Source organism: Rhinolophus sinicus, chromosome 2 (genome assembly GCF_057876585.1).
Source record: "Rhinolophus sinicus isolate RSI-liver-muscle chromosome 2, RSI-T2T, whole genome shotgun sequence".
Lineage (NCBI taxonomy): Eukaryota > Metazoa > Chordata > Mammalia > Chiroptera > Rhinolophidae > Rhinolophus > Rhinolophus sinicus.
Window position 1 is genome coordinate 168,771,363 of NC_142502.1, and position 16,529 is coordinate 168,787,891.

Consider the following 16,529-nt stretch of genomic DNA (forward strand, 5'->3'; position numbering starts at 1 on the left):
AGGGAACAAATTTATTTTCCCCACTCTCATGGCAGCTGTGGGTAGGTAAACTTTAGGCAGAGGTTACCAAGATATGCAAGGATATGATATAGTTTTCCATAAAAGTAAACTTTCAATAACACAATATTGAGTTCTATTTTCTACCAGAAAGTGTCTAGTGATAATAAACTTTGTGCAGGATTTCTCAACCTTGGAACTATAGACATTTTAGGTTGGATAATTCTTTATCATGGGGAGCTGCCTATGCATTCTGGGACGTTTAGCAGCATCCCTGGTCTCTACCCACTAGAGGCAAGTAGTATACCGCCCTCCAATACCACATGTCCCCTGGGGGCAAAATCATCCCCCGTTGAGAACCACTGACTTAGAGCAAGCTGTCAACAAAAAGCAGCTCCTAAGTATACGCATCCTTGCTGCCAAATGAAACTGTCAATTTCTGCTGATATTCTGCACATACACCTGTCCCACTCTCTCCTCCAGGCTTTTTACCAGACTGCAGATTTGGAAGGTTCTCACTGTATTCACTACTAAGAGTGAGCAAAGTAAGCAAGTAGCTCAACCTGTCATAAAAAATGTGCCTCTGGTTTTTCTTCAATTTAAAAGACATGCCCTGTGTCTACCCAGTTCAAAAACAACCACTTCTGTACACTCATGTTCATAGCAGCCTTATTCACAATAACCAAGAAGTAGAAGCAACCCAAGTATCCACTGAAAGGTGAATCAACAAACAAGGTGTGGTCTATACATACAATGGAGTATTATTCAGCCTTAACAAAGAAGGAAAGTCTGCCACATGCTACAACATGGATGAATCTCGAGGACATTATATATGCTAAGTAAAATATGCCAGTCACAAAAGAAAATATACTATATAATTCTACTCCTATGAGGTACTTAAGAGTAGTCGAATTCAGAGACAGAAAGTAGAATGGCTGCCAGGGATGAGAGGGAAGGGGGAATTAGGGAGTTACTGTTTAATGGGCATAGAGTTTCAGTTTCGCAAGATTGAAAAAGTGGTGGAGCTGGAGGGTGGTGATGGTTGCACAACAATGTGAATATACTTACAACCATGAACTGTACACTTAGAAATGGGTAAGATGGTAAATTTTATGTGATATGCTTTTTACTACACACACACACAAAAAAAAGGATGCAGGTTCCAGAGTCAGACCATTTGGGTTGAAATCGTGGCAAAATGCCCAAAGAGGTACCTGGCTCATAGGAAACGAATGGCAAACATCAGTTGCTGATTTTAAATTCGCATTCTAACTATAATTAAAGTCAGTTTACATGTTGGTCAAGAGCCATGGTTGACAGTTATGTGTGCCTTTGAATGGTCAAATGGGAAAGCAGTTATAAAGAAAGTTTGGTTAAACAAAAAAGACTATTTTTGAGAATAAGATCATTTTAATAACTGAATATCATTAAGGACAAAGTAAGGCTGATCTCTTTCTCCTAAACATTAGATCCCTTCCTGTGGATTTATCTTGTCACTTACTTTAAAGATCCAGACTCTTTTTGTATTACTTTTTCAAATCTTTAAAAAAATGCCTTAACATTTAAAATATTTGAGTGTATGTAATATAGACACCTTTTCTTAAAATAACCAATAATCCATTCTACATGTTACCTTATTTATATAACAAGCTTTTCTTTCATTATTGATTTCAGCAATTACTTGAAGAGTCCTACACTGTCTATAATTTTGACTCATTCATTTCTTTCCTAACATACCTTTTCAAAATGGAACCTAATGGCTGTATTTGCCTTAAGGACAGTTAACAGAAAGAAATGACAAAATGAAACAGATAAGCCAATAGGAGAAACACAACAGAAAGTGAATAAGGGGAAACCTACCAGTCCACTTTCTATGACAAGCAAGACATGCATTGGAGACTAAGTTCTTAGCTCTCAAAGACAAGCTCACCAGTCATTAGGACAGAAAACGGGTACTTGTTCAGTAAGAATCAAAATCAAAGACAAACATCAGTGCCAAGAGCAGACGGGGTTTAGGAGGTGTCTGACCTGCATGGGGTTAATCTTCACGGAGCGTTCAAAGCACTCCACGCATTCCTTAAACTCCTTGCTCCGCAGGTGAAGGAGGCCTTTGGAGCGCTGAGCTCGAGCGCTGCGGTGCTGGGACAGCTCCCAGGCTTTGTCATAGGAGGCGTGGTCTCGGAGAACATCCCCAAGCAGGCAGTATAGACTCGGCGTTTCTTTCTTCTCTAGCTCTTGTCTGAGGATTTCTTCTGCCTAGAAATAACAACAGAAATAACTCAATTGTTATTTTTTAGGATACGCACGTCTTTTATCCCACAGAATCCAAGATGTTATTTTCGAAGTTTGAGATGACCTGGTTATTTTTGCCACCTACAACACCGGCTGAATAAGAGGGGAAGAACAGAAAATAAATATGGTACAAGTAGAAGAGAGGAACAAGAAGTAAGAGGTGAATACTGCTTTCCTAGCATCTGGAATCCTTAGGAAAGGCCCTGAGGAGAGGCTCACTTCACGGTATTGGGGGGATGATCTAGCTCCCCACTCTGGCTGTCACGACTGCGACCACTGGTGAGAGCAGCACCTTTAACCAGCGTCAATGAAGAGTGTGTTTTCTGTTTTAAAATGGCATGCTCAGGAAGCCAAGGACTGCGGAGACATTTCTAAAAGAAGGAGGAGGGTACAATTTAATAGGCAGTGTGAATTATAACCACACTGCAGCTTACCTCACAGATAAAACTTGCCAACACAAGACCTATCTGCTTCCAACAGTCCATTCACTTTAGAAATTAAAAACCATACAGTGCACAGGCGTGGGTGTGATTTGCATAGATCCACAATTCAGAGTCACCTCGTCACCCAAGCTAACTCTGTACTTGTTACCACCGCCACTCCACTTCCCCACCCGTCCGTTCCCCTGTTTCTGATCAATCTCACAGAGCAGCAAGCATGGCAGTGGTGCTACTTCTCACCCTCGCGCACAGACACGTTCACACACACAGCAGTGGAGACGCCAAGACGCCAAGACAGCCATGGCCACAGGAAGTAGATAATCAGGAAGCCATCCTGCAGTAGCTGAAATGACCCTTCAAACTCCCTTAAGGAGTTAGCAATCTTAAAGTCTGTACATTTGATTTTCGTTAGGTTGGATATACCTATAATTCTTAAGCAGTCTAATTTTTGTGAAATCTTTTAAAAGATGGCTGTGCTTCCCAAGGTATCTTTGGATGCTGGCTCTTTCTCATCTCTGATACACTATGGGTTATGGAAGCTTTTTACACTTCCTCTGAAACTTGAACCAGAATTTATAAAACAGATTCTAAGGGAAAACAATTCTAGGCCCTAAATAGCCAAAATAAACATGAAGTTTGAAAATATAATCCATGTAATTCGTCTATTCACAGATAATATGTTATTAACGTATCTAACCGTAACTCTGTAAGGTCACCTACATAAATATTCAATATATGTATTTTTACATATATATGCGTATGTATTCAACCATATTATGTGTAACAGACTGTAGCCATGCAGGAGTTTTGCTGAAATGATCTCACAGTGTAGATGACAGCATTTCTCTTGCCAGCATGGCACTAAAACTTCACAGTCACATCCTCCCAGAAATTCTGGAGGCTGATTCTCTTAATAAGTTCCTTTCTGCTTTAATCGGTTAGAGTGGACTCTGTGCTCTGCAATTAAACAATGACCATAATAGTAACTGAAGTGATTGCAGGCAACATCACCCTGCAGAAAATGAATATTTATGATTGGTTATCTGATTGGGTTGGACCTAAAAAAAAAGAGGATCCAGAGATCACGAGAGGGTAGAACACTGTTAGTCCATGATATCCAGTGATGAAAGGTTTACTTCAATTATTACCTGTGGTAACTTAGCATTTACCTAATGCAAGGCTTTTGTGCACAGAGTGATAGGACAATGTGAGAGAATACAAAATGGTGAGGTAGGCTGGCTGCTTCTAAATTCACTGGACAGCTCAAAAAAAAGGAAATGACACTCAATATTTTAAATCTTCAAGGTCAGAGAACCAGGGAATTCCTGCAATTACCTAAAAGAATTTCTATTCCTTTATAACTACCAAGCATGGCAGTCAAAAATCAAATGTAGACACTATCCCTGCAGGACTGCTGAATTACTACAGTAGAGGATGAATTAAGTTTCACACAGTTCTGTGTGAAAGTAAAGGCATTTGATTGGGTTAATCAGTATGTTTTAGTCATTCGTCTCATTTCCACTACTGCCTTTAGCAACACATCATTTTATTATTTTTTAATAATTGCTCTAAGGCTACTCATGGGCGTCTTCAAATTATCAAGTTCACTTAGAGTTAATATTGTATCACCTCACCTTTTTCACAGCACAAGTGGCCCAGTCAAGCCCTTCCTAAATTTCTGTTCCACAGAAACAATGACAGATAAATCAAATGACTGCTGTTGTTTCAAGCCACCTAAGTTTTGACGCGGTTGGTTACATAGCAGTAAGAGCAACAGTGGTTGTTTAGAGTAAGAGGGTTATTCTAGTACCAGCTAGCTCATCATGGCCAGGAACAGAAGCAGGCATTGATTCTAAAAGAGTTAAGACCCAAGAATTTAAATGGGGACATTTGGGATGATTCAGATAACAGAAATCCCTAAACCCTACTAAGTTTCCTATACCAGCAGACACAAGCCTCCACTGTCTGATAAGACTGGTGCTACCTTGCTTAAATATAATACAATGACTGCAGCTCAGGGAGTTACCTTGCAAGAGAATGCCAATTCTCCTCATACTTGACCTCTTCTATCCCTCACTGCCTCCAGAAATATAAACAGACTTTCACACAAAAAGAACTGCAAGACGCCATTAATTTCTAGAGAGAAAATCTTGGGACCACATGGAAAAAGAGTCAAAGAGTGCTAGACCACAGGCAAAGAGGATCATAATTTTAAATCAGCTGAATTTAGATGCTCATTAGAATTTTTTGATTCACAGTGCACACTCAAGCATCTGGGGATGGTTCTAAATTATTAGCTCCACTGCTTGACTCTAACATGGCCAAAATTAAAGTTGAGACGCCAGAAATTCCTTGGTGTAATGTAAAGAATCCAACAACTTAGAAAGAAAAGGCTCTTGTTAATTTCTCATTTGCAACCTATTCATTCACCCTTAACTATGTCCCCCGTGAGGACCCAAGGAACATTCCTTTCACCTTGGCTTTGAGAACTACGTTGTATGTGGGAGGACCAGCCTCCTTGAAAAGGGCTGGCAGATGTCCTGTGTAAGCTGGAGGGAGAGTCTGGAGATGAACAAGCGTCCTGATTTCAGTAGGGATGATTACAACACAAGATAATAGAGATGGGCTGATAGCACTTAACCCCTGGAAGCAAGATGAGCATACTTATTTAAAATAGGCACAGCCAGAGTGATGATGAGACTGGTGCAACTACAGGAGCATGGATCTTAGGTGATGGATGATTCACCATGAAGACTTAGGACCAAGTGACATGGACAACCAACTAAATTCAAACTTGATCAATATAACATTAAGAAGCCGGGGGGGTGGGGGGGGGAACAGAGGAAAGAAGAAATCTAGGTTTGGAGACCAGGTATCTGACCTGAGTCACCCATGCTAATGCTAAAACATTGTCTCTCACCCAATTCCTATCCCTGAGTCACTTCACAGACTCAGAGCCTCTTAAAAAAAAAAAAGTAAATACAAAAGCCAACAGTGTCCATCCACGGTAGGCCTAGTAAGTCTCTGAACCCACTCAGTGGTTACTTCCCTCATTCTCGAATACAGAGTAGCCCTCAGTGAGCGCTACTACAGAATAAAGGGCCAAGTGAAAGCCCCGGAAGCTTCCTCTTCCTATTAAAAGCCACTGCATATCTATGCAAATCACAGAAATGCCACTATCAAAAACTTGAAAGATACCATGAAGTGTGTGTGGGTATATGAGTGTACAGACAGTTTAATCTACCCATTTAAACTAAGCAGAACCCAGATGGATTCTGGAAAATGTCATAGATTATTATAAACTTAATATAATGGTGGCTCTAATTATAGCTACCGTTCCAGACATGACCTCTTTACTAGAGTAAATCACAGTCCGACACTTGGTAAGCAGGTACTGACACAGCAAATACATTTTTCTCTACCCAAAAACCAGACAACCTCAGATGCAGAGGGCTTTCACCAGCACTAAGAGAAGTACACATTCCTATGTTGCCTTAGAGTTACATGGACTTGATGGCATAATTTAGTCTGCAAGGACCTTGACTGTCTCACCATCCCATGAGAGCTCACCAGTCTGTGACTTTGATGACATCATGCTAATAAAACTCAAGAAACTGAGGTAAAACAATTGTGTGCCAATGTCAATCAAAAACCAATTGGTAATGACCCAGTTCTTAATACCATAACTTGTTATTAGGAAACTGTTTAATTTATAAAAATTCATTTGATACATTACCCCTAAGGAACTAATGAAATAAATACAATAAGATATGTAAAATAAATGTTTATGTGGTACTAGTTATTTTTGGTCTTATATGCTCTAGGAATGCTTAAATATCTAAACTGTTTTTGGAAGAAACTGTGTTTCCCTAAATCAGAAACCCTTCTTTATGTCACACAATCTATAAAATACTCTGTACCTGTTAGTTTGATACTTTACAAATAAGTAAACCCCTAAGTTTAAGGGCTAAACCACTGCACAGCCATATGTCCTAGATTATGTCAACTTGCTTAAGCTGCAAACTGTGTTTCTTAAAAATTCCTCTCCCTTCTAATTTCATGTTAGAGTGGTCAGAAGGGGAACTTGTTGGGGATTTGAAAGGTAGAAGTAAAGCAACTGCCTTTAATCTTGGAAGGCTGTCGTCGCTAAACATGGTGTCAAGAAAGACGCAGAGACGCTCTGAATGTCCCAGCTTGTCCTTGCTCTGTATGTCTAGTTTATCTATCCCACTGCTGGCCCTGCCATCCAACAGCAACCCCAGACCCACCATGAGACATTTCACTGTGGACCCACAGAGCTGGTAGCTACATATATACAACAGCTTTCCACAGGTCTTCCATGAGTTCCTCCTTCATGTTCCCACTTCAACGGCTGGAAGGACTCGCCTTCTCAGATTCCGCTGTAAAGTCTCACTTACCCACTTGTGCCGATGCATCAGTGGACTGTAAATAATTTTAACCTGATCCTCGTTAACTCCTTCGTCCACACCTTCATTTACCCAACTCTGCTTCCCACATTTGGGTTAGATCTGATTCCTTTAGTAAGCCCCTTATTCCCAAAAATACTCAAAATAGGTCTGCCTCCATAAATAAAACCTGAGTGATACAATCATTTTTCTTTTTTTTTTTTTAATTTTATTGGGGAATACTGGGGGACAGAGTGTTTCTCCAGGGCCCATCAGCTCCAAGTCGTCCTTCAATCTAGTTGTGGAGGGCGCAGCTCAGCTCCAAGTCCAGTCACCATTTTCAATCTTTAGTTGCAGGGGACAGAGCCCACCATCCCATGCGGGAATTAAACCAGCAGCCCTGTAGTTCAGAGCTCACGCTCTAACCAATTGAGCCATCCGTCCGCCCCCTTTATTTCTTTTTTTCATTTTAAACTCTTTATGCGTCCTTCCATTTGATAGTGATATACAGATTAGTTTTTATCCACTACATTGTTAAATGCATTATCTCACTTAATCCCTATAATAATTCTAAGAGGTAGATACCCATTTTTAAGACAAAGAAATAAAAGTTTAGATTCCTTAGTCAACTGGTCAGTCCCAAACCAAAAGACACTAAATTGAAAAACAGGGCCTTGATTTCAGGTTCAATACTTTTCCTATATTCCACAAGTGGACATTAGCAAAAATGATGGCATAAGGAACCACCACTCTGAAAATTCCCTGCTCCATAAAAGCTACAAGGAAACTGGCAGAAAGTGTTAGAATCAACTTTTTTGGAACTCTGGAAATTAACCAAAGACTTGAAATAATCTAAGGAGTCTTTATTCAAGAAAAATGGCAAAATCTTGATACAAATAACAAACTCTATGTCATTTGAACTTGCACCATTCCTACGCCCTCTTCTCTGCTCTGCAGTAGCCTTGAAAACAAACAGCAGACAATCATGGTGAAAATTTGAAGCCTGGCAGCCACCAGAGGAACAGAAGGGGTTTGGAGCACCTCTAAAGTCTCCTTCTCAGAAAACTGTCATTATAGGACCAGTCTGGTGGTTCCCTGGAAGAGCCCACTTGCAAGGATGTTTTTATTTAACCTAACTCTGAGCTTATCCAGTGAAAAACCTTTGTCAAAAAAAATTAGAGACAATTGATTAATTTTGCAGCTGCCTGAGGTGGTAAATAACCGCTGGGGCAAACAACAGGCTAACCAACAAAAAGGAATGAGATATACAGAAGGTCTTTGAAAAACTCCAACACAGTCATGGGTATCTATGCATATACTTAAGGCTGTGCACATGTTTGGGAAAGACCCAAGAAGACCCTAAGCTCTTACCTCTCCAGGCTGACCTGGAGGCTTTGTGCAAGCAGTTAGTGAAAGCTAAGGCTGAGTTGTCTGCTGCCTGGCTGAGTATTGAAAACATGCCCCAACACACCCACCCACACACAGCCCATCAGCAAAGACTGGGAGATTTGTTGATTTAGGCATTTAAGGAATTTTCTGTCCCATCATTAGCTGACCATTAAGATAACCAACCTGAGACTTCAGTGGCCACGTAGGACAAAGAACATAGATTTTACATAATTAGTCAAGAAATACTAACAAACAAACAAAAAAACACATACAGCAACAGCTTGATTTCCAGAGCTGCCACATTCCATTATTTTAAGTGTTTAATTTTCAACCCAAAATTAAAAAAACATGCAAAGGAACAAGAAAGTCTGGCCCTTACATGGGAAAAAAGAAATCATTAGAAACCATCGCTGAGGATCCCAGATGATAGACTGAACAGACCCTTAAAATCTGCTATTTTAAATATTCCCTAGTACAATGACTAAGAAAATAACTCAAAACAACTGTAAAAGAAATGACAAGGGAATTAAAATGGTATGCTAGAAAATATCCATTAAGTCAAAAAGAAAGCGTAATGGGGAAATAAAAAAGATATAAGACATATAGAAAACAAATAATAAAATGACCAACATACATCTTACATTATCAGTAATTAAATTAAATGCAAAGGAATTAAACACTCCAACCAAAGGGAGATTGGCAGAAAATATTTTTTAAATGATCCAACTAAATGCTGTCTGCAAGAAACACACTTTACATTCAGACACACAAACAGGTTGAAAGTGAAAAAACAAGATGAAAGAAGATACATCATGTAAACAGAAACCAAAAGAGAGCTGGAGTGGCTATACTAATATTAGACAAAACACACCTTAAGACAAAAATTGTTGACAGAACAAAGAAAGGCATATTTTAATGATAAATGTTCACTCCACCAACAAGATATAATAATCATACTTGTAAGTATTAGGTTGGGGCAAAAGTAATTAAGGTTTAAAAGGTTAAAAAATTGCAAAAACCACAACGACTTTTGCACGAACCTATATACAGTCACTTAACAACAGAGCCCCAAATTACATGAAGCAAAACCCGATAGAGCTGAAGGGAGAAATCCAGAATTCAACAATAATATTTGGAGACTTCTATAACCCACTTTCAACAATGGGTAGAACAACTACACAGAAGATAGAAAGAGAGGACTTGAACAATGCTATGAACCAAGTAGACTAAAGAACGCTCTAAAGAACACACCAACCAACAACAGCAGAATACACGTTCTTCTCAAGTGTTCACAGAACATTCTCCAGGATACACTACATGTTAGACCGTAAAACAAGTTTCAATACATTTGAAAGGACTGAAGTATACAAAGTATGTTCTCCAACCACAATGGGATGAAATTAGAAATCCGTAACAGAAAGAAAATTGGGAAAGTCACTTACGTGGTAATTGAGCACCACACTCCTTAAGAACCAATAGGTCCAAAAAGAAATCACAAGGGAAATTAAAAACACTTTGAGATTTAAAATAAAATAAAATAAAATAAAAATAAAAAAAATATATATATATATAAAATAAGCCAACACTTATGGGATGCAGTGAAAGCAGTGCTTAGAGGGAAATTTGTAGCTATAAATGCCTATACTGAAAAAGGATAAAGATTTTAAATTAATCATTTAATATTCCACCTCCATAAGAAACTAGAAAAAGAAGAGCAAACTAAACCCAAAGAAGCAAAAGGAAGGAAATAAGAAAGATTAGGGTGTCAATAAATAAAATAGAGACTGGAAAAACAAAAGAAAAAATAAACCAAAAGTTGATTCTTTAGACTCAAACTACCAAAATCAGAAATGAAAGAGGAGAAATTACTACCAAACTTACAGAAATAAAAAAGGATTATAAGGAAAGACTTTAGTCCACAGGTATCCTACACTAAAGATAGGATCTAAGACTCAGAATATCAGATCATACCCTTAAATCACCTGCAGGATCAGAAAATTCTACAAATATTTATTCTAACTAGACTGTATAATAGATCATGAAGGTTCTCCAGAGTCAAAAGACATATAACACAGAACTAGTGTCTGCAGTCATTGCAAAGACACAAAATACAAATGAAAGATTAAATAGTAACCAGGGGAACCTTCATATTTGGAAATGCTAAGGTACTGAGGATTTCAAATACTTCCTCAACCAACTCATACCTACCTGAGCTCTTGTAAGAATGAGGAAAATAGAGAGTGGGTGGTATGCAACTTCTCATTACCAAACAAAATCAAATCTAGGTATTTTATCCACTGGAAGATGGGTCTGGAGGGCCAGAGTGGGGCAGCTTCTAGAGAAGATGAGAAAAATTAAGCTTGGCCTGAAACACCTTGCTTGGTGTTCAGGAACTGGCTTCTTCCTTCCACAAATTCCTATTCCATATTTTCCTGTTAGAAGTCAATTATTTCTCCCTGAGATCTTACACCTCTTTTTCCTGCCAAAAGAATTATCTTTCCCAAGGGCAATGCTTGCAGGCAATGTATTTCCTTCCTTCAATTAGTTACATTGCATCCGTCAGTCTCTTCACTATCTCCAAAATGTTCTCCTACATCCTCCACTTACCCACTCAATTTACATAATTTATTACCCAATAAAGAACTACAAAAGATGTGCCCAGTGAACATAAATAAAGCACAAGGGCTTGTAATATCACTTTTGTAATATTACAATATGGGTGGCCAGAAATCTTCACAGAATGCGAAAGCTTTGGTATTTCTGGCTATGGGTTGTAACTTCCCTAGGAAAAATACAGATGTCTAGCCTTACAGGATACAAGAAATTTGTCATCTACATGTGCATTAAATAGGAAAAAAATACACTCCCAAACACGCAGTCACACCTAAATGGGCAACTGGCTGCAAGGAACCTAAGGTGTGTGCAAGAATCATGTCAGCTACAAATTCCAAAGGCCACTGCCTTATCCACACACATGTACATATCTCACATATCTAGGCTATTTCAACAATCTGTTTTACTTTGTAATTGTACATAATTAATTTTTATTCTTAATACAATTTTGTGGCAATGACTACACATAGTGAATCTAAGTATAAAATTAAGTCAGCCAAGACTTAAGCAGAACCTAGTGTGGTTGGAATAAGTTATACTCACATTACCTGAGAAACCTGCACTGCTCACAGCAGGGTCACACACTCAAATGCCCAGATACTCCTGTCAATTATTGAGAATGAATGAAGTAGGCTGGTGAGTGAGCATAAAAAGGAAGGGACCACTGCTCAACTCCAACCAGTTAATAAATAATGTGGGAATTTGGCCCAGTGTTTCCCCATCATTTGATGTTTTAAGAGAAGCCAAGAAATCTAGATTTTTAGATGAAACCACCTGAAAATGTTTATTCTAATCTTTTTCCAAATACCGTGTAAGCCAAACAAATTACCTCTTGCAACTTCAGATTTACAGCATTCAACTCCCATCGTACAGGGGACATCAGTTGCGATTTTTCCTGTTCAACATCCCTTCCCTGATCGTCTAATAACAGAGCCTCTTCCACCTGGTTCAGGTGAGGCCTATCAGAGGTGAGGACACATGATTCAGGCCCTTCCATCTTCTGTAGAACCCTTTTGTTAGAGCCATGAGACTGACTACTACACTTTTCTGCCAGAATTACTTGGGCTTCTTGGGCCATCTTGTCTGCCTCATGAAGAAAGCCACAAAGTCTTGAGGACACCAATCCAGCCCCTAAATATAGCTATCATGCCAGGTGTACTAGAATTTTCAGTTGCATGAACCAATAAATTCCCTTTTTTGCCGAAGCTAGTATATGTTGGTTCTCTTACAACCAAAAGAGTAATTAACATATCCCTAGAAAATTGTATCGCATAAACCATTCTATAGACTTTCAACTATAAGCAGATCTGTGAGGATGGAAGTGACTTTAGTCAGAAAGGCAGTTCAAATCCAGTTCTACTACTTACTACTTACTAAATGTATGGCTGTGAGCAAGTTAACTACTATTTTGAGCCTGTTCTTCACTTGTACCTTACCTATAAGAATTAGACGTGAAATGTACCTAGCATTTTGTCAGGCACAGTGAGCCCTAAAATAATGTGTGTGTTCTTTCTTAACTCCCTCCACTAGAAAGTAAGATGCTTGAGGTTTCACTACTGGGAAGAAGGAAGGAAACTTCAGTTTCCAGGGACACTAAAATTTTCTACAAATAATCACACCAGTCAACTTCGTACAGTTTCTCTGAAGACAGAAGAATTGCTGTTGTCACCTACTAAGCAGACGACTATGTAACTGAGCCAACAGGATTGTAGAAAGTGAGGTCAAATGGAAAAACTACTGATATTACAAGATTAAAGCTAAATTTTTCCACACGAGGCTAATTTCAACCAAGGACAGTGTGTAGAGTCACACGAGAAGGTCCTAAGTATCTCAGAGAACTATACAAGATACAAACCGAGTGGACTATTGCTTTAATGGACAGCAGAAGCAGAAATATTCATCTGTACATATGATGGCCAAACAGAATTTGGAATCTATACAGACTTCCATCTTAGCATCTGTCATACTAAAATATTCTGCTTGTGTGTCTGTACTATCAGACTATAAGCTTCTTAGAAGTACATTTCATTGCTCACTCTCTTTGGAATAGCATTGCCCAGCACAAAGTAGGTACTCTATATATGTTCGATGAATTCAACTGAAACGAACACTAAAGTCACAAAGGGCTCTAGCTGTATTCTAAGGGTTTTCAGATGCTAACTAGAGACATAAAAGATTCTTCCTAAGTTGTGGTATATATACACAATGGAATACTATTCGGCGGTAAGAAAAGATGATATAGGAACATTTGTGACAACATGGATGGATCTTGAGAGTGTAATGCTGAGTGAAATAAGTCAGACAGAAAAAGCAGAGAACCATGTGATTTCACTGATATGTGGTATATAAACCAAAAGCAACAAAAGAACAAGACAAACAAATGAGAAACAGAAACTCATAGACACAGACAATGGTTTGGTGGTTGCCAGAGAGTAAGGGGGGTGGGGGGTGGGGGGTGGGAGATGAGGGTAAGGGGGATCGAATATATGGTGATGGAAGGAGAACTGACTCTGGGTGATGAACACACAGTGGGATTTATAGATGATGTAATACAGAATTGTACACCTGAAATCTATGTAATTTTACTAACAATTGTCACCTCAATAAATTTAATAAAAAATAAAAAAAATAAAGATTATTCCTATTGGGAACAAAAGAAGAATTCCTTTAGATGACATGTTCTGGCTGGTATCAATATTGAATATAACTAAATAAGGACCTATCTAACAACAATTTAGTCCTAGTAAACAGAGAGATCATACAGCAGAACCTGAATTTCACAGGCTCTTCTAACCCAAGTGACCACACCTAGGAAGTAAGTGACTCTTGTTAGGACTAAACACTGAGGAGCAAAACCAATGGCCTGAAAGAACACATGTGTACGCTGCCCTGCCAACGCAGCCTGTGATCAAATGGCCCAGTGTTCAGAGGTAACTGAGAACCTCAGATACATGCAGCACAGGGGTTAATATATTAAAACATATGCCATAGTGGAACTCATTTACATTTATGATGGTGTGTTTTTCTGCAAGTTGTACTATGGGAAATTTGAGGTTTGAGGGAGGGAAGACCCGACCCTAAGCACCACTAGAAATCCAAGAAGCACCCCGTTAGGGACAAGGCCCTGGGTTTTGGATAATGAACGTGGGTGAAAGTTTAGTTCAGTCTCTGGTGAAAAGGGAGATAAAACTGTTCAGGAAAACTGTTCATACTTGAGTCAGAGAAAGTATCAAGACAAACCGCCCTTCTTGATTATGATCTGTGACTAGATTTTTGTGAATTAGCAGAAGGAATTAAAAATTGTAATGTGTGATAAGAGTGGCCCTCATCTGACTTTGTATCTGGTCACTACATAGAAATGGGGAACTGGCAGACCAAAAACTGTAAGAAGCCCTCCTCGCAAAGAGTGAAGGGGGAAAATATGAGCTCTAGACCCAGAGATGGTCCTAACTATAAAGAATGTCTTTGAGGACTACCGAAACGGCAGAATTAGGCTTAACAGTTAGAGGTTTGTTCCAAGGGGAAGGAAAAACAGGCAGGCTAAGAATTTAACGGCACACTAACAGTCAGATTCAGAGACCTGACAATAGCTTTAGGCTTAAAAAAAAGGTGTGTGCATGCACGCATCCGTGCATGCATGCGTGCGTGCGTGTGTGTGTGTAAGTCAAACAACTTTGGGCATAATTTAATTCTAGTCTTCTTCCCTGAAGCAGAAAGCAGAAATAGATTCTGAGTTTTGCTATTGCAGAGGCTGGTTCTCAAAGGCAGGGAGACTGACCACTAGAAAGGTACTCTATCTACCATCCTTACTACGGCGAATAGGATGACTGGGCAGAGCTAAGAGAGCACACAGCACCGTCTACTCTACGGCTGCCTGGAACAATACTAGCAGAAAGGCAGTTTACTTCTAGTCTAAATTCTTGTTCTATGAGCAGCACCTAAGAGGTGAAAAAGGACAAAACACAGCATCGCAGCTGGTCCCTCCCAACTGGGCTTCTCCTGCGTGGCGGTGCTCAGTCCTCTTCACTCTCTGACTGAGCCAACTCTTCACTAATTGCTTTTCACATTCACGTCTGTGTGACGACACCACGCTCTGGGGCTTCATTTTTCAAAGAGTACTTGCCAACAGAAATACTCCAGGTCCAAGGTAAAACAGAACAATTAAAAACAGGACTAGTTATCTAATTAGCTGATCATCTATTTAGATTACCAACGAATAGAATATTCTCAGTTATTTTGCCTATTTTTCTCACTCAAGTGAGCACAATAGGTTTTAGCTTACAGATGGAACATCTAATTTTTAAGGGATTAACAACAACCGTGACAAAAGGCAGATGTGGGGAAAGCAGGGTGACCCTTATAGAAAAGGAAGGTCTGAGCTCGGATTCCAAAATCTGCCACTTACTAAGGCAAAAACAATTCATACTTTGTAGGTGGTTATAAATATTATATGACAATGACAAAGTAACTATATAAAATTATAGTACATAAGAGGCATGATGTAATAACAGCGTGCTCACAATATCGTTAGCATCTGCTGAACAAGGCTCCCACTTCTATTCCTAATGTTAAAAGGTTAAAATGGGAAGGGAGAGAACTCATAATTTGTTACTGGAGAGCGAATATATGGCAGGGGTTGGAGAGGCACATAAAGTCCACAAGGAGTGTCTACTTGGAGATTTGCTTCAGTGCAATAACTACTCAGTGAACACCTACTAGTCATTCACTCAGCCAATACTTTTAAGTACTTACTACATGGCAGGCCTGTGCTAGGGGTTGGGGAGACCACTGTAAATAACACAGACACAGGCTGCATCTTAAGCAGCTTACAGTTTAGTAGGTGACATAAGCCAGGGATCTTAGGGGCATGCTGGGGTCAGAGGGGCACCCAGAACACCACCACATCTGGGAGGGAGGGGGCAGGGAAAGCTCAATGTAGAAAGTAATCACCAAGGAGAAGCCTGAAGAATAAGTAGGAGTTGGCTGAAAGAGGACGAGTTCTAGACATACAAAAGCATATACAAAGTTCAAAGTCTTGAGGTAAAACAATGCTGCAAAATCAAGAAATCACAAGTAGTTTAGTCCCGCTGGAACTCTGGGCACAAGCTGCATGAGCAAGTAAAAAGGGGCGGGGTGGCGGGTGCAGCAGAGAGGCAATGCATTGTGCAATGTAAGTAGTAGCTCAGTCATGTACTGGTGCGTGTTATTTGATGCATAAAAGACTTCCATTCACACTAACGAGCTCCAACTCAATCTTGGAGACAAAGGGAAGTTACAGAAGAGTGTTGGAACCACACGCCCAGATCTGTCTGTTAGGAAGATCACTCTGGCTGTCGTATGGGAAAAGAACTTGCGGGAAATCTTTTAAACCATATAAAGAAATTATCTTAGA

The 16,529-nt window shown here is 39.5% G+C and overlaps 1 protein-coding gene across 2 annotated transcripts in view; it reads right to left on the reverse strand.

Annotated features, from left to right (window-relative positions):
* The window catches only part of TTC27 (tetratricopeptide repeat domain 27), a 142,462-nt gene that overhangs the window by 43,124 nt on the left and 82,809 nt on the right, over positions 1-16,529 (reverse strand). For both annotated transcript variants that reach the window (XM_019741708.3, XM_074331880.2), the window contains one exon: positions 2,026-2,253. In XM_019741708.3, the coding sequence (XP_019597267.3) occupies positions 2,026-2,253 (228 nt within the window). The remainder of the gene's footprint in view (positions 1-2,025; positions 2,254-16,529) is intronic.